At 37.1% G+C, this 26939-nt stretch overlaps 1 protein-coding gene across 1 annotated transcript in view; it reads right to left on the bottom strand.

Moving 5' to 3' along the window:
* LOC144971725 (cholecystokinin receptor type A-like) overlaps window positions 1-23131 on the bottom strand; it is a 77072-nt gene extending 53941 nt beyond the window's left edge. The window contains exon 1 of the mRNA XM_078912797.1: window positions 22558-23131. Within this exon, the coding sequence (XP_078768923.1) occupies window positions 22558-23131 (574 nt within the window). The remainder of the gene's footprint in view (window positions 1-22557) is intronic.
* Window positions 23132-26939: the final 3808 nt, after the last annotated feature.

Raw genomic sequence — 26939 nt, 5'->3', positions numbered from 1 at the left:
TGTCTCTTTTTTCTCTTTAATTCCTTTATCTCGGAATTGAACCATCGCGAGTGTGGTCGATTCGATACGACCCGACATTGTGGCGGTGCCTCACGGTCAATAATAGATCGCAATAATTTGTTGTAGTCGTTTATATTTTTAACCTCATTTATGACGTCACGAATGCTATCTTGTAATGTACTTAGTTTGAAATCACCTACAAGTCTCATCCAGACACAAGCACAAAATCCAACAAAGAGGAACACACTCAAATGCTTACATTATACATTCAAAATAAAAATAATAATACATAACAGAGAGATGATTTTACAAGGAAAAAAATATCATCTCCCAAAACAATAACTATACATTTGACTGTTTCCCTCCCAGCCAGGACTCCGACCAGGGCCAGGAAAAAACAAAGTAATCTCATTCCAAGACAAAGGCAGAAAGCATGTTGGAAAACAGATATAAGGGTATAGAAGACACAGTATGTACCTCCCTGCCCGCTATGGGAGGTCAGGATCCCCACCCAGGAGAGTGGAAAAATAAACAAATGATAAATATAATGATCAAGAGAACGGAAAGAGTAAGTGGAAAGATGCAAAGAGAAATGTTATGGAGTTTAATGGGACTTTTATTATACATTTTAGGTCTTGGCGCAACACATCATGCGCACAAACTCGCGTGCGAAAGCGTAGAGAGAGAGAGAGAGAGAGAGAGAGAGAGAGAGAGAGAGAGGGGGGGGAGGGAGAGAGGGGGGGGTTGAAAGAGGGTGAAAGTGAAAATGAGAGAGAGAGGGGGGGGGGATTGAGAGAGAGATAGAGAGAGAGAGAGCGAGAGAGAGAGAGAGAGAGAGAGAGAGAGAGAGAGAGTACGTAAGATGCGAGATTGGGAAGGGGCAAGGTTGGCAATGTCTAGTGAGAGATCAAAGACATGGAGTAAACCAATTATATTAAATTCGTTGGGTCAAGTAAATACCTCAGCACTGGGTCATCGGTATCTTTGATGGCAGCATACTGTCAGAAATCGGTGGCCATATGAATTCTACCGTGCACTGGCAAAATACATTAATAAAATTTGGTCACGAAGTTTTAATTAAACTTATATGTAATTCGATTAAAATGACCCCCAGGATGTCAATAACTCTTAAAACCTAGGAATCTATCAAAGAAACGTTGACAAATTGGACGTCATTTAATCAGTTATGGGCAGTACTCTAGAAAGACACCTATTTAAAAAATTGGTCAGAAAACTGATCCCTCAAATTTTGATCGATTTAAATGACGATGTCCCAGGTTTTGAGAGTTTTTGCCAATATGAGGATCATTTAAATCGCCAGGTGTAGAATTCTTTCCAAGACGAGTCATTTAAATCGATCGAAATTTGAGGGATCAGTTTTCTGGCCAATTTTTTTATATATACGTGTCTTTTTACATAGAATATGGCCTTTAACTGGTTAATCTGTCTTTAGATGAAATAACTGTTTTCTGGCCAACGTATAAGAAGGTGATTTGTCAGTGTATAGTGCATCCTCTAATCGTGGTTATTAGTGCCGGGAATTTTATTTTAAAAAAGGGGAACGGGGGTATTGAAGGGCCTCATAATATAATCAATCAAAGTACTCGATAACCGTCCTGCGTGGGAGACTTAAAAGGATTAATAAAATAAACTTTCACATGAATCGACAAAAAGAAAGTTGGGGTTTATCTCATAATATAACCTAGTCTCACAATTACCTTTGAATTCTCAAATTTTGACATTTGCCTGAATCAAAGGGGGGCCTTATTGCAGGTTTTTTTATTTTTTCTAAAGGCTTTGTAAAAATGCCCCTAAAACTTTATTTTTTTATTAGAATATTTTTTAAAAACGAAACACGACTGAATATGAAGTCACATTAATGATAAGAGTTTAACACAGAGGAAATGAAAAATGGGAACCCAACAATGACATCAAGTTCAATCGGAAAATTCAGAACTTTTTTTTTTTTGGGCAGCTTTTTATTCTTGTCTACCCCAGTGAAACTGGCTAGATGTAAATATATTTTGGCATAATTATTTCTTTTTTGACAAATTTTATCAAAGGATTTCCAAGTGAAAAACGAAAGTTGAAAATCTTGCCCGGGGAAAAAAGCGAAAAGTCCTGAAGTAAGCCAACTCGGGATTCATCAAAGTACTTACCGCCAATCAAACAGATCCAGCACCCTTTCCTGCTTAATGGACAGAAAGGGGGTGGGGGGTCCGAAAAAAATCTCGACTTTCACCGGAAGATCCGGTTCCTTTGGTGTGAAGCGAGTGACTACCAACTGAGCAATCGAAGCGACAAAGACCACTTTTTAAAACATTTTTCAGGAATCTTTTTTTTTTTTTACTTTAAATTCCCAAAAAATCAAAACACAAATAAAGAGGAAAAATTTGTAACAGGGGAACCCAAATGCATCAAATTGTTTTCGCAAACAAAAAAAAGACAAAATAATATAACAAGGTTGGTTAAAGCTATAAAAAACCCAATTCCAACCGAGGGAAAATTATCTCTCACCTCCCCCCACTCATTAACACTTTTATGGGGCAACACTAGGGTAAAAGACTTTTTTAAAAATTTTTTTTTAAAAATAAAATTGAGTTTTTGCAAAATCCACTAAATGTGCTAAAAACGCTTTAAAAAGGGTCAACACCGCATTTATCAAGTAGGAAGGAAATGCCGCCGTTGGGAATTTTACAATTTTTTTGGAAAAAAAAAGCTCTAACGGGCCAACCCCCTTTGAGAGAAGTGAGAAAAACCTTTCCAAGGCCAACTATGCGCCGAGCGCGAGGGCCCAATTCGGACCTTCCGATCCGAAAACGAGTGTAATACCCTAGACCACATAGCCGCACAAATAAAATACCATTTTTAAAAATGAATTATTAACTGCACATTTTAAAAATCCTGACCGGGTTTTAAAACGCAATTTAATTTTTTTATAAAAGGTGTTCTTGCCATTTTAAAAAACTGGGGGGGGGGGGGGGGGGGGGTATTAGTTTGCATGTTACTTCTCTTGTTAGGAAAGGTCTAACTGAAGCAATTCTTTTTAAGCCTATTGTCAAACTTCTACATAGAGAATCAAACTGTGCCTGCATAGTCATATGTTGATCTAGCATTACCCGAGGTTTTTCACACACGTTGAGAGGTTAATTGTGCACCCATTTATATTTAGAGTAAACTTCAGAAAATCATCTTTCAAAACACTTTTTCTACCACACAACATCACCTCTGTCTTTTCATTATTCAGCTTTAACTTGTTAATTTCCATCCAGCATTTAACATCTCTAATACAGTCTTCAACACGGGTAATTAATGATGGGATATTACTAGGGATATCGCTTACATAGATCTGAGTGTCATCAGCATAGAAATGATACATTAATTTATTTTTAACAAAAATATCCGAAAGAGGTTGAGTATAAAGAGTAAAAATAACAGGACCAAGGACAGACCCCTGCGGAACGCCGTAATATAGAGGAAATGTTTCTGATACTGCGCCATCGATCAGAACCGACTGAGATCTTGATGTTAGGTATGATTTAAACCAACTAAGCGCAGTGTCTCTAATTCCAAAAGTAATTTCTAATCGTTTAATAAGTATCTCGTGATCAATGGTGTCAAATGCAGCCGAAAGGTCCAACATAGTCAATAAACAGACATGATTTTTGTCAATACTATTAAGAATATCAGTGCATACTTTTAAAAGGGCAGTTTCAGTGCTATGATGTGATTTATAGGCTGATTGGAAAATTTCACTTAAATTATTTAGATGGATATGATACAAAAGTCTTTTTAACACAATGCGTTCAAGCACTTTGGATAGATATGGAAGGTTGGAGACAGGTCTGTAATTTTTCAGTTCGTTTACATTTAGATCGGACTTCTTTAATAGTGGTTTAACAATGGCACGTTTAAACGAGTCGGGGACACTACCTGAGACAAACGAATTATTTATAAGTTCAGTTATTGTTGGTAACAGTTCTTCAATACAAGTCTTAAGAATACTAGTTGGGATGGGGTCTAATAAGTCACAATTTTTTGATGGGCTATCTAAAATGGCTGACTTCACTTCATCTTCAGTGGCTGGATCGAAAACATGTAGTGGCGTTCCATGGAATGGTCCAAAGCTCGGTGACGATGATGATGATGTATTGTCTAAGTTTTCCCTAATGGATTTTATCTTGTCGTGGAAATAGTTGGCAAAATTTTGAGCTAGTTCGGTGTTATTTCTAGACGATGGAAGGGGTGTGGATTTCTTACTGCCAAGAAGGTCGTTTGCGGTGGAAAACAGTTCTTTGCAAGATGTAATGCTTTGAAATTTTTCGTTGTAGTGGGCCTTTTTTGCGCATGTGATGGCGTTATAAAGAGCCGACTTAGCTGCTTTGTAGATATCTTTAAATACCGTTAGGCCACTCTTTCGCCATTTCCTTTCAGCCTGTCTCTTTTTTCTCTTTAATTCCTTTATCTCGGAATTGAACCATCGCGAGTGTGGTCGATTCGATACGACCCGACATTGTGGCGGTGCCTCACGGTCAATAATAGATCGCAATAATTTGTTGTAGTCGTTTATATTTTTAACCTCATTTATGACGTCACGAATGCTATCTTGTAATGTACTTAGTTTGAAATCACCTACAAGTCTCATCCAGACACAAGCACAAAATCCAACAAAGAGGAACACACTCAAATGCTTACATTATACATTCAAAATAAAAATAATAATACATAACAGAGAGATGATTTTACAAGGAAAAAAATATCATCTCCCAAAACAATAACTATACATTTGACTGTTTCCCTCCCAGCCAGGACTCCGACCAGGGCCAGGAAAAAACAAAGTAATCTCATTCCAAGACAAAGGCAGAAAGCATGTTGGAAAACAGATATAAGGGTATAGAAGACACAGTATGTACCTCCCTGCCCGCTATGGGAGGTCAGGATCCCCACCCAGGAGAGTGGAAAAATAAACAAATGATAAATATAATGATCAAGAGAACGGAAAGAGTAAGTGGAAAGATGCAAAGAGAAATGTTATGGAGTTTAATGGGACTTTTATTATACATTTTAGGTCTTGGCGCAACACATCATGCGCACAAACTCGCGTGCGAAAGCGTAGAGAGAGAGAGAGAGAGAGAGAGAGAGAGAGAGAGAGAGAGAGGGGGGGGAGGGAGAGAGGGGGGGGGTTGAAAGAGGGTGAAAGTGAAAATGAGAGAGAGAGGGGGGGGGGATTGAGAGAGAGATAGAGAGAGAGAGAGCGAGAGAGAGAGAGAGAGAGAGAGAGAGAGAGAGAGTACGTAAGATGCGAGATTGGGAAGGGGGCAAGGTTGGCAATGTCTAGTGAGAGATCAAAGACATGGAGTAAACCAATTATATTAAATTCGTTGGGTCAAGTAAATACCTCAGCACTGGGTCATCGGTATCTTTGATGGCAGCATACTGTCAGAAATCGGTGGCCATATGAATTCTACCGTGCACTGGCAAAATACATTAATAAAATTTGGTCACGAAGTTTTAATTAAACTTATATGTAATTCGATTAAAATGACCCCCAGGATGTCAATAACTCTTAAAACCTAGGAATCTATCAAAGAAACGTTGACAAATTGGACGTCATTTAATCAGTTATGGGCAGTACTCTAGAAAGACACCTATTTAAAAAATTGGTCAGAAAACTGATCCCTCAAATTTTGATCGATTTAAATGACGATGTCCCAGGTTTTGAGAGTTTTTGCCAATATGAGGATCATTTAAATCGCCAGGTGTGAAAATTCTTTCCAAGACGAGTCATTTAAATCGATCGAAATTTGAGGGATCAGTTTTCTGGCCAATTTTTTTTATATATACGTGTCTTTTTACATAGAATATGGCCTTTAACTGGTTACTCTGTCTTTAGACGAAATAACTGTTTTCTGGCCAACGTGTAAGAAGGTGATTTGTCAGTGTATAGTGCATCCTCTAATCGTGGTTATTAGTGTCAGGAATTTTATTTTAGAAACGGGAACAGGGGTATTGAAGTGGCCTCATAATATAATCAATCTAAGTACGTCTGATACCCGTCACTGTCGTCGGAGACTTTCAAAGGATTAATATCAAGTCAACGTGTCACATGAATCGACAATAAGAAAGTTGAGGTTATCTCATAATATTATGACCTAGTCTCACAATTACCTTTGAGATTCTCTAATTTTGACATTTGCCTGAATCGACGTGTCCTTATTTGCAGGTTTTTATCGTTCTAAAGTGCTGTTGTAAAATGACCCTAAACTTTATTTTTTTATTAGAATAATTTATTTACGAAACACGACTGAATAGTGAAGTCACATTTAATGATGAAGAGTTTAACACAGAGGAAATGAAGAAATGGGAATCAAACGAATGAGCATCAGAGTTCGAATCGGCAATGTCAGAACATTTTTTTTTTTTGGGCAGGCTTTTATTCTTGTCTACCCAGCAGTGAATACTGGCTAGATGTAACTTATATCTGGCATTATTATTTGCTATTATTGACTAATGTTCTATCTAAAGGGTAGTTGTCCAAGTGAGAAAATCGAAGGTTGATAATCTTGCCCAGGGAGAAAAAGCGAAAGTGCCTGAAGTAAGGCTCAGACTCGGGATTCATGCAAAGTACTTACCGCCAGATCAAACAGATCCAGCTACCCATTCACTGCTTAATGGACAGGGAGGGGGTGGGAGGGGTCCGAAAAAAAATCTCGACTTCACCTGTGATAGATCTCGGTTCCTTTGCGTGTGAAGCGAGTGATCTACCAACTGAGCTATCGGAAGCTGACAAAGACCACTTTTTAAAACATTTGTCAGGAATCTTTTTTTTTTTTTTACTTCAAATCTCCAAAGAATCAAGACGACAAATAAAGAGGATAAAATTTGTAACAGGGAACCCAACTGCATCAATTGTTATCGCAGAACAAAGAAAGACAAAATAATATAACAAGGTGTGGTGTAAATGCTATAAAAACCCAGATTCCAACCGAAGGAATATTATCTCTCACCTCCCACACTCATTAACACGTTTTTATGGGACAACACTAGGATAAAAGACTTTTCTAGAATTTTTTTTAATTAAATTAAAATTGAGTTTTGCAATATCCACTAAATGTGCTAAAAACGCTTTACAGGGTCAACACCGACATTTATCAAGTAGGACAGGACATGCCGCCTGTTTGGCAATTTTACAATTTTTCGGACAAAGACAAAGCTGCTAACGGCCAGACTCATTTTGAGAGAATGTGAGTAAAGAGCCTTTTCCAAGGACTCAACTATGCGCCGAGCGCGAGGCTCGAACTCAGGACCTTCCGATCCTAAAGCGAGTGTAATACCACTAGACCACCTAGCCGCACAAATGATATACGCATTTATAGAAAATGAATTATTGATACTGCACATTTAACAATCTGGGACCGGTTAGATATCGCAATTTAATTTTTATGATAAAGGTTTGTTCTTGCCATTTTAAGAAAACTGGGGGGGGGGAAAAGTCAGAAGTGACTTTTATTTCAATGATATAGATTTTATGATCAGATCGAATGGTTAAAATTGCAAAACAATTTGTTCTAACCTGTCATGATATAGGAAGCAATGCTTTGAGTTGCCATGAAAAAGACGAGACCAATTATATAGGGCAATATACAATAAACGAGCTCAAAGTGCTAGACAAAGGGTCCCCCTGCCACCAGCAACACTTAACATGTAGGACGAGACATGACGCCTGTTAGGCGATATATTACAAACTTTTCCGACAGAGGGAACGCTGTTAATGGACAAGCACTCATTTTACACCTGAGTAAGGTGAGAGAATGTGAATAAAGGGCATTTTCCAAGGACTCAACTATGCGCCGCTCAGAGCGGGTGTCGAACCCTGTACCCTCCAATGCGACGGCTAGAGTCATGCCACAAGAGACCTTAACCGCACGGACGTATTGAGCAATTTACTGTGAAGAGTGTGAAAATAGTACCATGCCCACATCTTGACGTGGAATTTATCAACAACTATATATATATAGGAATATGTAACAAGACGTGAAAAGGCAGAAAGTATAATAAAATAAATCGACAACTCTTAACAAAAAAATAACCTGTTAACTGCGGTACTCTGGAAAGACACGCATTTAAACATTTGGCCAGATAATGTACTTACTTACTTAGGCCGCCCCTTGGGGCGCCCAACATGAGCCACAAGTCTTCGCCATTCTGTCCTGTCCTCCAGAATAGTACAGATCATGTGTCCTTCAAATAACTATCGATTCAAATGACCCTCAACTGGGCAAAAACTCGCGAGGTCCCAGGTTTGTGAGTTTTTGCGAAGAAGAGGATTATTTAAATCGATCGATATTCGAAGGACATGTTTTCTGGCTAAATCTTTAAATACGTGTTTTTCCAGAGTACGACAGTTAACTGGTTAAATTCTAAACAAAGGATTTTGGTTCCCCTGCACAATTTGCAAAACTGAAGTTAAGGCCATTTAAAATCTAATTGTATTCAAACCTTATTGGTAGTTGAAAAACTGAAAAACGGAAGTTAAGGTATTTTAAGATCTAATTGTATTCATCCCTTATCTAATTGTATTCACCCCTTAACAGTAGTAACAAAACTGAAAAACTGAAGTTAAGGCCTTTTAAGATCCAACTTTTTTTTACTTCCAGTAATAGTTTTTAAGGACGAGAGTTTAAACAAACGATAACAGGATATTGCGTTATTGTTCAACCAATCACACAAATCAAACGAGTGGTTTTTTTTTTTATCTCTCAATCGGTTCAAACAAACAATACGACCACCATTCAAACGTTTCCAGACAACTTGCAGGCTAATATCTCTTACGGTGTTTGCAGAATCTATTGGGCAACCCTGTCAAAGAGATATCTTGTTGTAGGCGGGAGGATAACATTCAAAAAAGTGGACTATGCCTAGTAACAAAATAAAATGGATGATTTTTTTATGGGAAATAAGTACCAAATGGAGATGAGTGACGCAATCCTAGAAGTGTTTTTTTTTAAATAGATCTAATATTATTCCGTTTCTGGAGGCGGTGTAGTCTTCCATTCGTTGTTTAAGATTGTTTTATTATTCTTGTTTTCTTTCTTTTCCAGTGTATTTTTTTCTTATTTATTGAAACTATGTTGAAAAGCCATAGTTTGAAAATGTCATCATCAGTCCAGTGGTACATATCATTAAATATTTATAGAATTGGATCCAGATATGCATACAGGGGGGGGGGGGGGCTGGGGAAGAATTCCAGACATCCAGGAATTGATCTCGGTTTGTTTGAGTGCCAGTCTAGTGTTCCATCAATTGTGTCGGTGTATTTTCATTGATGTCCAAAAATTACATGATTATTTAAGTTTATATGGTATCGATAGGTTTTATTCTGATTTCGCCGTTGATTTTATTCTCTTTGGTCCAAATTTGTATTGGTCATTTAGACTTTGTAGACATTGTTTGTTTTTTTTTGTAGTCCATCAGAGCCATTGGAGCCGGAGTTTATCCAGGTTTCCATAGCCTGAAGCAGACAATAGCAATTGCTTGCTATCTTTTGGATAGGAAGCTTGTCTTTCTCAAAGTACTTTCCGCCAAAACAAACAGACTCAGCTATCCATTCACTGCTTGGTGAACAGGGGGGTCAGAAAAAAAATCTCAGTCCCTTTCCGTGTGAAGCGAGTGCTTTACCAACTGAGCTATCGGGACCCCCATTTTTTAAACATAATTGAAGTATATTATGTATTATAATTTATCCTAAGATTTTTTTAATCAACGGATTGAAGACATTGATGGAAATGTTGACTATAAATGCCATTAATTTATTATTACAGTCCTTGTTGTCAATGATAAAAATCTGAAAAAGGGTGTATCACTTTGTTATCATTGAGTGCAACGTGGGATATTTGTGTACTTGTTCCTTATCATGCCTACGCCATTCAACCTTTTTTTTCTAACCTATTCCGTAATGGTTTTTAAAATGCTCCTGATTTGATCATTGAAGATTAAATTTAATTTATGAAATCGGTGTTATCTGTCCTGTGTTGTTCACTATTCTGATAAAGTCTCTCCTAGGTGTGGGTTTCAAATAGATTAGATTTATAAAAATCAGACAATGACAATTGTCTTTCTTCTTCTTCGACGTTCCTTTATTTATTAACTTCCTCGACCGGACGGATATTTGTGGCACACCACCTCAAACCGGAAATAAGTCGGGATGAACCTGGCTCTAACTGGTGGTTTTAACAGCGAACTGCTTTATCATGAGGTCAGAAGTTTGAGAGGTTTTGTTTTGTTTTTTTTTGTTTGTTTTTTTCCAAGATGACGGTCAGTTAAATCGATCAATATTTGAAGGACGAATTTTCCTGCCAAATTTTTTAATAGGCGTTTTTCTAGAGCACGGCAGTTAACTAACTGGTTAAAGTTGAACTTGCCAGAAATGTGAAATTTTAGCTCTTTATTACCTCAAGAAACCATATCTTACATTGTTCTCAATAAGACGAATAAGCTTAAACCACGTTTCATAGTTTTGATAATAAAGTCACTATTTAGCATCTAAAATACCCGACATAGCACCGTTTTTAGACTGGTCACATTAACCCTACCTTTACCACCTAGAGCAAAATCGTCACATTTGTTACGACACAATATATATTTTTTCTTATGCAGATTTATTTTGTACATCACAAACTTTGAAGAATGGTCTTTGTTTAATTAATAAGAACATAAAGTTGTTTTGTAGAGATATTGTTTGAGTTTAAAAAATCAATTTATCTGTTGGGTAAGCCTGCCATTTTGGGAAAACACTGAAAACGATCGGTAAGGAGAAAGTTAATGTAAAATTGTCTGATAATCGTGCCGTTTTGTATATTGTGTGTTCCAATTTTATGTCAGTAAGATTATCTCTTCACAAGGTTCTATCTTAAAGATGTAGCAGGCTTGAATAAATCCTTGGAGACAAGTCATAGCGGATATTTAAACAATTCAGGTATATACCGGGTAACTATCAGAAAATACTGCTGTATCTGTGTAATATATAAACCGAAGTTTTGTTTCACCTACCAATCCCTTTGGGGGTATAAAAGAGGCATTTTGAAAGATTTGGGTGCTTGGAGAAAAATGGGAATGTTTTCAATTTATGCCCTTTATATCCTTTTGTTCACAATTGAGTGATATCCAAAACAAAGTAGTGCTTCAGACCCAAATGGCTCATGGAACCGGAGATGAACTCACCAATTTCTATAGTGTTAAACGAACAGTAGCAAAATCGCCCTTCAGCTAGGGCGCTAGTCTATCGCAAAGAAGTTTTCGTCAGATCTATCCAGACCTACCCAATTGGATACAATAGTCTGATGTCACGTCGCCCAGCAACGGCGGCCATCGTGGTTCTAAACAAAGAAAATCGGTATTTATTATTCTTCATGCTGGCTAGAACTTTTCATATGTCTTGTGATCAGAATGTATAAAAGTCAAAACATGATCATATTTATAATGTTTTTCTCCTCTGGATACACTTTTATGGTCGTCGGAGAAATATTTTCATAAGGGCGTCCGCCATTCATTGTTCCGATAGTTTAGACCAAGTTACTAAGTTACCATTCGTCATTACGAGGAAAGTGACGTCATGACTGTTGAAGAGTATTACTGTGAGTGGAGAGGGGAGTTCACCCTTGTATCAATTCCAATCCCTTTATGTGTACAACGAGTGCTCCACCAACTGAGTTATCGGGACCCCCTAAAAATACCCAGAATCAAAGATGTAAACTCTTGGCTCTCAAGTTGTTACGTGTTTTAAGTAAGGTTAATAATGATAAATAGCATGTGATTTTTTTTATTTGTATTTTTGTTTGTTTGTTTGTTTGTTTTCTGTTATTTTTTTTTTTTATTTTTTTTTTTTTTGGGGGGGGGGGGGGGGTTGGTTGTTCCTCCTTGACGGTACAATCACCGACAGCGTTGTGCACTGGGCGTGAAAACCCTTTGACAGTCAATGAAAATGAACGTTCAAGTCTTCCCTTAGGGATCGACGTTAAGGAATATTGGGGGGTGGGAGGGAGGGAGGGAGTGTCGATATGATCGGTTGCATTTTTATAATCACTTTTTTTTTGTTTCTAATCTTTTCTTTTATTATTCTTTGAAGGATTGCGTTTTTTCTTCTTTGCTTTTTTTTCTTTTCATTATTTTCTTTTACTTCAATTGGGGCTTTTAAAATATTTTTCAGGGGGGGAGGGGTTGTGTTGTTTTAAAAATTATTATCATGAACTTTTTAATTTTATTTTTGTAGGTTTGTTTTGTTTCGTACTGTTTTGTTTTGGGTTTTCATGGTTGTTGACTTTAAGTTTAATTTTTAGTGTTAACGGTACATTTTTGCCTATGTATTTCTTTTTTTTTAATTTTTAGATTTTGCTTTATCTATCAAATTTGCATTTAGGTATTTCTTTCCAGTGGCATTTAATTAGTCTGATTCTGATCAACACATATCTAGTCTCTATAATTTTGTTTGTTTTTTTTTTTACTCTTAGTCAGCCATAAATCTTCTGAAATTTAGCATGTGGCTTTTGCCATATTTTATTTTAGCGTTGTTCCAATTTGGTTAATTTATCTTCTAAATTGACTGTTCTACCTGAACGTATTTGCAGGTCTGATAACCGGTAACTCTAACTCACTCAATCCTAGACACTTTTGATGCTTTTCAAAATTGGAAAAAAAATGTATTAAAAATGAGCATGTGCATTGACAGTTTTATTCAACTACCATTAACATGTAAAAATTTAAAACATTAGCTTTGATACTACGCCTAGAATTTGTCTCAGAAAAAGGTAATAAATAGGCATGGGGTAAAAGTAACCAAGGTAAACAACGGATATGGTCGGGGTTAAGGTTGAGTGAGTTAACGGACAGGATTTTGCGTTGGTTTGAAAGTACGTATTTCCATTACAATAATGAGCTCATACCAGACCTGAAAATAAGTGCACTTCGAATGATTTACATCTTTTATAATAGAACGCCCTTCTTTATTTTGCCACAGTGTACTATTACAACATATGTCTTATTATGAGATACGCTACCTCTACCCTGCGAAAAGAGTGTGGAAACGATTGAAAAAAATAGAAATGATTTCATTTTATAGAAGGAACGAAAGTCACTCAGCTCTTTGTTGTTGATGTTATCCAGCCCTTTTAAATAAGTTCTCACTAAATTGTATTAATCAGACTATAAACATTTAAACCGACTGCCGGATGTTATGAGTTTTTAACTAAACGCATATCATCAATACTGTTATTATAAAAAGGGGAGATGATGAAAAAAAGAAACCCATTGGAATGCGATCGATGAACCTGATCAAGACGTGGGATTTGTTTATTTTGAAGAATTAGTTGTGGTGTTGAACCATTGTTTTGTTGACAATCTTACACTTCAGATAAGAGAAATTACCTTTAACACCATTCTCCACAAAAATACGGGCATAGATTGAGAGATTTTAAAAGATGGTGAATTCAAATTAAGAGTTCCAGTTTTCCTGGCCCTATTTCCAAATACTTCTTATCTTCGTTTAATGTTTACTCGTCTTGGTCAAAGCGCTTGGATAACATGTTAAACAAAAGACTGTGGGATTTATTCTGCTCTTCACATTGAATTATATAAAACTGTTTTACCTATTTTTACCATCATTGCCATTCTATTTCAAAACATAGGTCATACACCCCCAGTATTTGACCGATTTGGCCGTAATATTTAAACTGCTACAATAAAACCATGCTACTGATCCCCCTACCTTACTCACTTTCAATCACCATCTTGCTCCATCACTTTTTGAGAGATACTGTATTTCCCATCCAAAGACCCTAAAACCCGGTATCGTAGAGAGATACTGTTATTTCCATCAAAGACCTAAACCGGTTATCGTAGAGAGTATGTTATTTTCCATCCCAAGACCTAAACCCCGTTCGTAGAGAGATACTGTTTTTTCCATCCAAGACCTAAAACCGGTTATCGTAGAGAGATACTGTTATTTTCCATCCAAAGACCCTAAAACCAGGTTATCGTAGAGAGATACTGTTATTTTCCCATCCAAAGACCTAAAACCGTTATCGTAAGAGATACTGTTATTTTCCCCATCCCAAAGACCCTAAAACCCGGTTATCGTAGAGAGATACTGTTATTTCCATCCCAAAGATCCTAAACCGGTTATCGTAGAGGATACTGTTATTTTCCCCATCCCAAAGACCCTAAAACCCGGTTATCGTCATCCATAACACGATTACCCGTTATGCTGCAATGACGCGCCATAGTCAATAGTTCGATCGATGTAGACGTCACTCCTACCTTTGTTGTTGTTTTTTTTTTTTGCCATCCGCGTTTATGAGTAGTTTTCACTAAACTGTATTAACCAGAATATAAACGTTTAAGGTTACACATAGTTGTGTGTGTTGGTCCGTTATACTTCCGGATGGCAATGTTGTGAGGTTCCAAGCCAAGCGCATACTATCTATAACTTTGAACGTTTATAGTCTGGTTAATAAAGTTTAGTGAGCATTACTCATAAACGCGGATGGCAAAAAAAAACAATATCAAAGACCGGAGTGACGTCAACTTCATTCAATCGATAGATAGAACGAAGATGACGTGACGTTGGTCTTTATTATTGTTTTTTTTTTTCGAGCTTGGTATGGGTAGGTCTAGTAGCTCTTCTCTTTATTCTTGGTATTTTGTCCGTGCCCGACGTCTTTATCCGGAAGACGGCAGATGACGGCAGTGCCGGGTCGTCGGAGTCAGTCTCTGGTGTGGGTTAGCCCTTATAATGCTCGACAAGTTGTGAATCATTTTAATCTTTCGGTATTATTTGTGACCTATCGCCTTTTAACACTATTACATCGGGGAGAATGTGATGCCAAAAGTTCAACCACCACCTATGACGTGGTGGGTAAGAGGAAACATAAAATACGCCAAAAAGTTTTGGGTTCAAGCCCCCGTATCGGTATTTCATGGAGGAAAAAAGTAGAGCAAAGGCACCTGGGAGTTACGACCTAGGTGTGGTAAAACCCCCCTCTAGAGTGTAAGACGTTAAGGGACCGAAATACTATGTTACTATTGAGTGAACATTATCCACCAAATTCTGTCCCTTGATTTTTCGACAAAGAATAATTGGATTCCATAGTCTGATGTCACGTCGCCCAGCACCGTCGGCCATCGTAGTTCTAAACAAAGAAAATCGGTACTTTTTATTCTTCATGCTGGCTAGAACTTTTCATGTCTTGTGATCAGAATGTGTAAACGTCAAAACATGATCAGATTTATAATGGGTATTTTTCCCCTGGCCCCGTGTGGTGTCCGGGGTCCCTCAACTGAGAGGGTCAAGAATAGCCCAACGCCAAGCCTGCGTGTCGTAAAAGGCGACTAATGGTGTGTGATTCTCCCATCTTCGAGTCACCTGGTCCTCCAGGTTGGGGGTTGGCAAAGGGTTAACACCCCTTTCCGTTAAACTCAAATCGTTACAGAAACGCAGACAGACAAACCAAATCCTTTTTTAAGCTTGGGCGACCGAAGAGTTTCTGGAATTACAGAATTTATGAAGGACAACAGACAAAGCCGAAAGGACTCTGCTGACCCGATGACGTCTTCGCCAAACAAGCAGCTTCGAATTGCGTCGTGGAACGTTCGCACCATGTATGAAGCAGGAAAAAGCTCTCAAGTTGTGACTGAGATGAGAAGATACAGGCTGCATATACTTGGAGTAAGCGAAACCCACTGGATACAATCCGGACAGAAACACCTCAAGTCTGGGGAGAAGATTTTATATTCAGGGAGAGGGGACAGGATTCATACACAGGGAGTAGGAATAATTCTAAGCAAGTTTGCCCAGAAGTCACTGAGAGGATGGGAACAACACGGAGAAAGGATCATCATGGCGTCCTTTACAACACGGAGTAAGAAGATCAGCATGAACATTGTACAGATCTATGCCCCAACAAACGATGCAACAGATGAGGACAAAGATACATTTTATAGTCTGCTACAACAAGTCATTGACAAGTTGCCAAGGAAAGACGTCAACATATTGATGGGAGATGCTAATGCAAAAGTGGGACAGGATAACGTAGGTTATGAAGGTATCATGGGACGTCATGGCATGGGAGAAATGAACGATAATGGTGAGAGATTTGCAAATTTCTGTGCATTCAACAGTTTGGTGATTGGAGGATCAGTGTTCCCCCATAAGAGGATCCAAAAAGCAACTTGGGTCTCACCAGATGGTGTGACAGAGAATCAGATTGATCATTTTTGTATCTCTCGTAGATTCAGATGTTCATTGGAAGATGTGACGGTACGGAGAGGGGCAGATGTTGGATCAGACCACCACCTGCTATTGGCAAAGCTTAAGCTCCGACTCAGAAAACACGGGGCCAGATCACATACAAGAAAAAAATTCGAGGTGAATGGACTTGATGGGGAAAAGAATGAGGAATTCAAACTACAATTGAGTAATAGATTCCAACCTCTTACTGAGCTCGAGGAGGACATAGATGTAGAGTCACATTGGGCAAAGATCAAGGAAGTCTACATAACAACTTGCCACGAGGTATTGGGGGTAAAGAAATCGGAACATAAAGAATGGATAAGTCCAACCACCTTGGACCTTATTGAAAAGAGGAGAACAAGGAAGGAACAAGTGAATGTAAGCCGAACAAGGGCTTCAAGACTGGATGCACAAGAGCAGTATCGAGCCATAGCTAAGGAAGTCAAAAGATCTGTGAAGAAAGACAAGGAAGCATTCATGAACAGACTTGCAGAGAAAGCAGAAGCAGCAGCGACTGGAGGACACATGAGGATCCTTTATCAAACTACCAAGACACTTGCTGGAAAATATGGGAAACCAGAGATACCAGTCAAAGACAAAGATGGGAAAACTATTTTTGGAAAAGAGGCTCAATCTGAACGATGGAGGGAACATTTCAACTGCCTTCTGAACAGACCACCACCAGACAACCAGCCAGAAATTTTGCCTGCAAGGATTGAGCTACCAATTAGCTGTGATCCACCATCGCTAGCAGAGATTGTGGGTGCCATTAATAAGATGAAAAGGGGGAAAGCTGCTGGACCAGACCAGATTCCACCGGAGGCTCTAAAAGTTGATGCGGAAAGAAATGCTGAGGCCCTGCACCCACTATTTGAGAGAATCTGGAATGACGGGATATTCCCAAAGGATTGGAAGGAAGGACATCTTATCAAGCTTCCAAAGAAAGGGGACCTCAGTAATTGTAATAATTATCGAGGCATCACTCTTCTTTCTATCCCAGGAAAGGTTTTCAACCGAATTATTTTAGAGAGAATTAAGAATGCAACAGATGCTAAACTGCGGGACGAACAGGCAGGTTTTCGGAAAAACCGTTCAACCACCGACCAGATTGCCTCTCTGCGAGTCATAGTGGAACAGTCTATAGAATGGAACTCTCCTCTTATTGTCAACTTCCTGGATTACGAGAAGGCTTTCGACAGTATTGACAGAGAAACATTGTGGAAAATTCTGGCACATTATGGACTCCCTGAAAAGATAGTAAACCTCATTAAGGAAATGTATGAAGGATCAAGTTGCAGGGTTGTACATGAAGATCAGCTTACTGACAGCTTTGAAATTAAGACTGGTGTCAAGCAGGGATGCTTGCTCTCTCCATTCCTGTTCATTCTTGCCATTGATTGGCTAATGAAGGAAACCTCCAAAGGGAGAAGAAATGGGATACAGTGGACCCCCTGGACACAGTTGGATGATCTGGATTTTGCAGATGATCTGGCTCTTTTGTCCCACACCCAGGACCAGATGCAAGCAAAAACCACAATTATAAACAGCCTCTCGGAATCAATTGGTCTAAGAATTCACCCTGCAAAGTCAAAGGTCTTGAGGATAGGTACGCGTCAAAGGGAGCAGATCAAAGTAAAAGATCAGGAACTCGAAGATATAGACACTTTCTGCTATCTCGGAAGTATAATTGACAAGGATGGAGGCACGGAAGCAGAGGTGAAAGCACGAATAGGAAAGGCACAGGCTGCATTCACATCTTTGAACAGAGTTTGGAGAACTAAAGATATTTCCCTTCGACTAAAGCTAAGACTTTTCAACTCAAACGTGAAGTCTGTCCTACTGTATGGATGTGAAACTTGGAACGCATCACAGGCATGTATAAGGAGGGTACAGATTTTCGTAAACAGGTGCATGCGTAAGCTACTCAGAATAAAATGGATGGATAGAATAAAAAATGAAGAAGTATGGAAAAGAACACAGCAGAAACCAGTGGGAGAGGAAATAGGAAGAAGACGATGGAGGTGGATTGGACACACGCTTAGAAAGAATGACTCAACTATAACAAAGAAAGTATTGGACTGGAACCCTCAGGGTAGAAGATCAAGGGGAAGGCCACGAGGAACATGGAGAAGAATTAAAGAAGCTGATATACAGAGAAGTGGTAAGACCTGGAATGAGATAAAAAAGTTGGCTCAGGATAGAGAAGGATGGAAACTGTTTGTCTGTGGCCTATACCCTGACCCAGGGTGAAAAAGGCAATGATGATGATGATGATTTTTCCCCTGGATACACTTTTATGGTCGTCGGAGAAATATTTCATAAGGGCGTCCGCCATTGTTCCGATAGTTTAGAGCCAGTGACTAAGTTACCATGCGTCATTACAATGGAAGTGACGTTACGACTGTTGAAGGGTATTACTTAGTCCTTCAACACGGGACTGGTATCTCAGTGTTGTGGCTTGCTGATTTAATGAATGTATTTGATTTTTTTGCGAGCCCTAAAACTAGTGTTTACATGTGTGCTGTACACTTAATAGTAATCAATGTGTTGGTCACAACTAGGGGACAGAATCTGTGATAAACGCACTCACCAAATTAAGGCGTTTTGTCAGTGCTCGACATAATTGGTCTCAGAGAAAAAATACGAGAAATATATTGCTTGCTTAAATGAATTGCAAAACAAGAAGAAAAAAAGTCAACTAGATTGAATGAAGTGAAGAAAGATTGATGAAGAACTTTATCGGTAAAGGACAGACAGCTCGTTTGCAAGAAGTGTAATTTACGGGCCGTTTGCCGATAGACTTGGAATTAGAATGAAAAAAAAACTCCCGTAAGATTAAAAGCGATGGGACCTACGGCGTCGTCCGTTTATTATACATTCACGTCTAAATGGAGTTCAGACAATTGGATTCAATAGTCTGATGTCACGTCGCCCAGCAACGGCGGTCATCGTGGTTCTAAACAATGAAAATCCGTACTTCTTATTCTTCATGCTGGTGAGAACGTTTCAAATGTCTTGTGATCAGAATGTGTAAAAGTCAAAATATGCTCAGATTTATAAAGTTGTTTTTTTCCCCTCAGGATACGATTTTATTCTCGTCGGAGAAAGGGCGTCCGCCATTGTTCCGATAGTTTAGAGCCAGTTACTAAGTTACCATGCGTCATTACGGAGGAAGTGACGTCACGACTGTTGAAGAGTATTGCTTGTTACCTTTTTGATAAAAGACCAATGTGTTCAATCGCGGACGTGTTCATTTTTGTTTTGTTTTGTTTTTCTTTTATTATTATTATTATTATTATTATTATTATTATTATTATTATTATTATTATTATTATTATTATTATTATTATTATTATTATTATTATTATTATTATTATTGTTATTATTATTATTATTATTATTATTATTATTATTATTATTGTTATTATTTCGTTTATTTTAAGGGGGGGGGTATGTTTTGTTTTGTCTGTTGTTTCTCTTTTGGTTTGTTTGTCTTTTTGGGGTTTTTTGTGGGGGGGGGGGGGGGGGGCAAGATTTACTAAAGATTGGACTTATGTTTGATGTTGAAAATAAATCGGTCGAAACTCTTTTAAAGGAGGGTATGATTTTATAAAACTTTATACCCACAATTAAATCTTACTATTTCACCAAAGCCATGCAACTCGAATATCTAAACACAATGGAAATGGCAACGGCTTACTTAGACCTACTCAGGATAGTGAAAGAAATGGAGAACACGCGTGCCAAGACCATTCGGCGGGGTATTGATACTATGTATTTGAGTAAAACTCTCACCTACTCAGCCCGCCAGGTGAATCGTACCAAATACACAAAAATTGTATTTAACCTGAAACGTTTATAGTATGTTCAGTGAGAACCAATCACGAATCTGACTGTCTAAAACTTATAACGAAGATCTGAGTGACGCCAACTTCATTCGGTGCGATGACTGAGAGACTGAGATAATGTAATTTATTGTTTGTAATTTTTTGATGCATTTGAGTGACCCATCGCAAAAACTGGTATTATGTCAGGGCAACTCGATGCAGAAAAGTGTTTTTAAACCAGAATGATCAGAAATGTAAGATTTAAAACGAAATTTTGTCATCAATTAAAACCGTATTTTATTATTCTCCCTGATAATACAAATATAAGCCAGTTTTTATATAATATCCGACAATACATTCAATTTTTATCATCCAAACCACCCGACATCAAACCGTTTTGATAAAGTAGGTCATAAACTGGTATAATAATGTTAATAATTTTAATTAAATTTAAGTGAGCTTTTATATAGCGCAATATCCACTGAACGTGCTCAAAGCGCTTTACAAGGGGTCCCTGGTCAACAGCAATACTTAACATGTAGGACGAGACATGATGACGACTGTTAGGCGATATCAATTTGTTGGGGACAGAGACAACCCCGTCAACGACCAGGTACTCATTTTAAACTTGAGTACGGTGAGAGCCGATCCGAAGGCGAGTGTCATACCACAAGACTACATAGCCGCACAAGAAATGAAGAGAGGAGAGAAGTACCAGATGGTACAATAGGGAATATAAACTTTTGCGGCGATGGGGAGTGGAACTCATTATCCGACTGTTAGGTCGGTACCACCTATCATAATATTAAAACATGGACAGAGTGATTTATCATTTTATGCCATGGACTAAAAAAACACATCTGTAAATTTAAGCCAGAAAACTCTTCCTTCAAATATTGATTGATTTAAAATTGGCCGATATTAAGAGAGTCCCGGGTTTGAAAGTTTTTGAGTTTTTGACAAGATGAGTGTGATTTTAATCAATCCGATATTATATGAAGGACGAGTTTTCAGGTGAATTAAAAAAAATTGTTGGGTTTTTTTCAAAGTAACAACAGTATATCTATCGTTTTACGTTATCTGACAGATGTCAAGATGTTATCAACGTCCAAGAGAAAGAGAAAAATAACAAACTAGCTAAATTAGCCTTATCGGTATCAAAATCTAGGTCTCCTCTTTATAGTAGTAGTCTTAGGCCACGAATCTAATTGGAAACAAATAGTCCTTTCCTCGATAAGCGCCTTTTCTTAAGAGGAAACGGAACTCCGATCAGAGCAAATGAATACAATACAAACGAGTATAAAATGGGATATTGCGAAGTTAAACGTAAGATTCGCTCAAGGTCGTTTCTAGATGGATTATATCCCTTTGATGTCAGAAAATTGTATCATAATAAAGAATAAGAATCCAGGACCCAGGGCTGGTACAGATCTTCAGTGATATGAGAATAAAGATTGTTATTCTTTCTACTACTACTACTACTACTACTACTACTACTACTACTACTACTACTACTACTACTACTACTACTACTACTACTACTACTACTACTACTACTACTACTACTACTACTACTACTACTACTACTACTACTACTACTACTACTACTACTACTACTACTACTACTACTACTACTACTACTACTACTACTACTACTACTGCTGCTGCTGCTGCTACTATTACTACTACTACTACTACTACTACTACTACTACTACTACTACTACTACTACTACTACTATTACTACTACTACTACTACCACTACTACTACTACAAACTCTACTACTACTACTACTACTACTACTACTACTACTACTACTTCTACGACTACAGCAACCACAGGAATAACAGCTAGAACGTGAGCAAGTAAAAGAAGTATATCTAATAATGTATTGCCAGCGGGTCAAAATGGTTATAAGTTGGGATGAACCAGATACCGTAAAGTGAATATGAACTTTTAGCCTTATGCAATAATTGGAAAAGCTATTTTTATCCCCCTCGGTAAAACATATTTCTCATATTATAAAATAAAAGGTTAATTCAATTCTCAGCATTTGCCATGAAACTGCTTTGAGAGAATTGCTACTACTACTGCTACTGCTTCTACCACTACTACTACTATCATTTACGCGTGAGTCCGCATACATTTTATGACAAATGCAATACACCAGTGGAGTGAAACTTTACCAAATCGTCTCAAAACGCTTTTGTGTCAGAGTGAACCAGATATCAAAAAGCGATTTCAACGTTAAAATCTCAGATTACAGGAGTTTTTTCTTTCCATTAAGAAACTGCATTTATCTATTGCCTTCAATTCTTCAATAAACAATAATATAAACTTCCAAAGTTCCATATATATTTTACTATAAAGTCAATTTATAGCCTCTTAATCACTACGACATAAAATCGTTATGAAAGAGTGGGTAACAAACATAACGTATTTCCTTACCTTGTAAATATCGAATGAAGACACACATGAAGCCTCCAAATATAAAATCCTTGAGCAGGACAGGGACAAGCGTGAAAGGCATGCACACCAAGGCTAAAAGTAGGTCACTGACGGCCAAATTGAGAAGGAAGACATTGGTTACAGTGCGCATGCGCTTGTTTTGAATGAGTGTGACGATGATGAGAAGATTCCCAACCAGAGCCAGGAAGAATATGATGGAATAAAGAGATATCTGTAACTCTGCTGCAGGTTCTTTAAGGCTTGGCGGAGGAACAGAAGCAGGAGAACTATTACTTTGGTTTAAGGTTGATTTAGTTGCCGCTATAAAAGACGATATATCTCGGAGAGTAATTCCGGAGGAGTCTATTGTTGGAGAAGTTCTGAGAGCACCAGCAGGCACGATGCTGGTGGAGGTGATAGTATCTTCTTCTGAGACATTGACACTAAATTTCAAAATTGTTTCCCAATGGAATGGGTAACTATTTTTGTTGTTGACTCCTCCATGTTTGCGGTCGTTTCCGTCATCATTGTCAATGTCACTGTTTTGGTCGTGTGGAATGACTTGTAAAGACATTTTGTCTTCTTTAGTGTGATTACACAATATAAGTAAGAAGACAGATTTTACGCAAGTTCATAGATTTCACATTATTCATTGTGCGTCACGTTACATATGTTCATAGTTTTAAAACAACATTTTTATTTCAGCAAGTGTCGAAGCCTTTCGCTCGATATAACCTATTTAAGACTATCTCGCATAAGGAAAGTTGTAAATCTTTTTTGAAGATGCAAGCCAAATAATTGTTGAAAAGACTAACAGGATTCTTCATTTTAGCCACATAGATCTGATACAAGAAGTTTAAATTTCTTCGATGAATTTATTATAATCAACAGTAAAGAAATTACCCTAGACAAACGTGTTTCGTAACACTGACTGTTTCAGGCATTTCCACCCAAGTTATTAATATTAATTTAGACTTGATCTGTGTTATTTTAAAAACTAGATTATTTGAAGTCTATGATGAATTTGATTTCGAAAACCTCGAATCCGAAGAATGTTGATGTCAACCTGCAGAATAGAAAGAAGAATCGACGATATAATAACATAGAATGACATAAAATGTCCAACTAAACAATATAGGGCAATTACATTTTGCTTGGACGAGATCATCAAAGCAGGTTTTATTGAAATGAACAATATTATGGTATACCGAATGCGTATCTAATTTATCAACGTAATGACGAGTCGACGTCACTTTTCATGAGAGCTCAATCGGAATGGAATAATCAAATTATATTTTGTCTTTGACTGCATCAGGTCAAGTCAGAATGTATAGCAAATAAAATTAAAGACAAGTTTTGGCCCAAATCATTTTCCAGTCAGCTAATTTCAATCTGGATATTAATATAAATAGGGGACGAGAGAGTTTTAATTTAGCATCCGATGGTGATCTAGAAACTATGCCGGTTATGCCAAAGTTGCTCAAAATTCAAGCTATCAATAGTTTCCAAACGCGTGTCATATTTTTAGCAGTGTAGTGTTAATAATGTGATATTATGAGAATAAAGATTGTTATTCTTTCTACTACTACTACTAATATAGTATGTGTTAATAATGTGGGAAGTTGACCCGTCTTGTTGAAAACACAAATGACCGATAAAGTCTGGAATAAGTTTTCTTTCACCAATGTTATTCAATTTTCAATACAAGGAAAAATGACATTCAATTCATTTCTGAAAACGAATGGCCTCCGATGAGTCCTGACTTGAATCCATTGGACTATAAAAGGCATTGAAAGAATATACTATCATACAAGTAACCCATTTAGAAGATAAGGTTATCATTGGTCAATGATGTCCAAAACGGTTCTTACAATGTTTTAGACAGAAGCGCAGTAAGAAAGAGTCGATTTAAAAGGTATAGAATTGAATCACTATTCAATAGATTACGAAAGCAATTGGATCAAAGAAAAACATATATTATATGCAATCATAAAACAAAATGAGAGATCGGTGGATCACATCAAAAATTAAAGAATTTTGTACTAAATCTTTGATTAGGCAAATGAAATGTGAGGCGTGTTAATTGAAACAACCGTTGAATGTAATCGGTCTGATTTTTCAACACACTTCTTTCATCAAACTTGTGCATATAAATTTCAATAAATGAATTTGATTGTTGTAAAATTTCTAACTTGCGTCATTTCTCTACATTCTGGCGGCTACAAGCTTCTAAACTTTCCCGGATTTATTTTCTTGTACATGATATCTGGAGTTTGATCATATCCTGTAAAATAAGAAATTGAAGTATACCTTACCCTCAAGGTAAATACTAAGCTACTGGAAGCTATGAACTACTAATGGTAGGTAATGTGCAAATATTTTTTTTATTTATTTTTTATTTATTTTTTAATTTTTTTTTTTTTTGCATTATTTTGTTTTGTTTAGTTTTTTTGCTCTGATTTGTATTTGTTTGATTGTATTGTTTTTCTATAGTTTGTTTCATTTGTTGGGAATTTTGGGGTTTTTTTCTGGGGGGCGGGGGGGGGGGGAGACTTTATAAGTTTTTTTTTCTGGTTGTTATTGTTGTTTTGTTTTTGTATTGATTTGTTTTTTGTTTTGTTTTTTGCTGTGTTTGTTTGTTTTTGTTTGTTTGTAGTTTTTTTTTTGTTTGCTTTTTTTTTGTTTGTTTGTTTTGGGTTTTTTAAAGTTTTTATTTTCATTCTTGTACATAACCTTCATTCCCGAATGAATGTTGTCAATGTCCTCGTTAAGTTTTAGATTTAGACTTTTATAGTAATGTTTTTAGTTCATCACATAGAAAACCAAATCTCTTTTAAAATACTTAAAATACGACACGATTTGACATCTCTAACCGTCCATTAGAATAACCAATGGATCGTTTGTTGTGACATGACGAATGCGATCATTTACGCTTGAAACAATGTAACACATTTTAACTCTTAAAACCTGTCTAGCAGTGAAGGGATGTCATGATTTTTGAAAACAACTATTATTTGATGAATGGTCTTACTTTGTGGTTGGTCTGCCATGGCTGGCATAATTTAATATCACATAACACTTTGACATTTCCGTTCCTAGTTCTGTCAAGAGAATATGATTTTTTTTTTCATTAACTTATATTTTTTGTTGCGAACAGATCATAATATTGTTTTTGTTCGAGTCAACTTCAGAATATGTAAGGGATATAATCAAGGGCAAACGCATTCCCCCTATAAGGATGAACGGAATTGATGTCACTTAGCTCTTTATAATTTTTAGAGCGCCACTTGGGTGATTAGTTCTCGCTATGATATAATCAATCACTACACTCTATCCACCAGACACTAAGGGTTTAAGGTTACACGTAGTTTTGTGTGTTAGTTCGATTCATCAAGCGAGTAAGATTAGTGAGTGTTTTACTTATATATTAATAGGATCCGAGTTCATCATTCCATTGTGAAGACAGGTGGGATGGAAATGGAACGAAAAATTGGCCGTTTAACGATGAATCAATGCCAACAACCATAAAATTGAATTGAATAAGAAAATAAAAAGAGAGACTGTTTGGACATTTCCGAAATGAAGTCTCTACTGGTTTGATTTTTAACCAGTTAACTGTCGTACTCCGGAAAAAACACGTATTTAAAAATTTGGCCAGAAAATCGTCCTTCAAATATCGATTGATTTAACCCTCATCTTGGAAAAAAAAAACGTTTCAAACCTCGGACTTCGCAAGTCCCAAGTTTAAGAGTTTTTGTCAGTCGATATATATATATATATATATATATATATATATATATATATATATATATATATATATATAATATATATAAGGGACGAGTTTTCTGGTCATTTTTTAAAATACGTGTTTTTCCAGAGTACGGCAGTTATCGGGTTAAGGGGAATGAGCAAGAAAAGGAGTTAGCTATGGTAAATTAAACATGTATTTAAACAACAATAATGAAATAGAATAGAAGCTTCCATTTCATTTAGGAAGGTCAGAGAGTGTGTACGTTTTTCGTTTCCCCTTTATCAACAATACACGATGAATGAATGAGATGATGAATGAGAGATGAGTGAATGGAGTTATTAAAGCTAATAAACAATACAAATGATGGAACATACAATAGACAGACCGATCGTTAGGAAGGAAGCCTGAATTACATAGAATTAAATTATAACAGTTTTAAAAATAACCTGGCGTTCAGAAAATTATAAAAGTGTTCAGCTCAGCAGGTAGAGTACTATATCTAAAAACTCACGTCAAAGTGATACTAAGCTGCTAGAAGCTGTAGACTAAAAAGTAATAAACAAAAATGAATATAACAACTTCAAAAAGGAACTGAATAGCAAACACGGAACGTTTCTGGCTCAAAACCCTT

The sequence above is a fragment of the Berghia stephanieae genome, chromosome 4, assembly GCF_034508935.2.
Source record: "Berghia stephanieae isolate SIO BIC M18660-M18661 chromosome 4, UCSD_Bste_1.3, whole genome shotgun sequence".
NCBI classification, from domain to species: Eukaryota; Metazoa; Mollusca; class Gastropoda; order Nudibranchia; family Aeolidiidae; genus Berghia; species Berghia stephanieae.
This window is presented reverse-complemented; position numbering and strand designations above follow the sequence as displayed.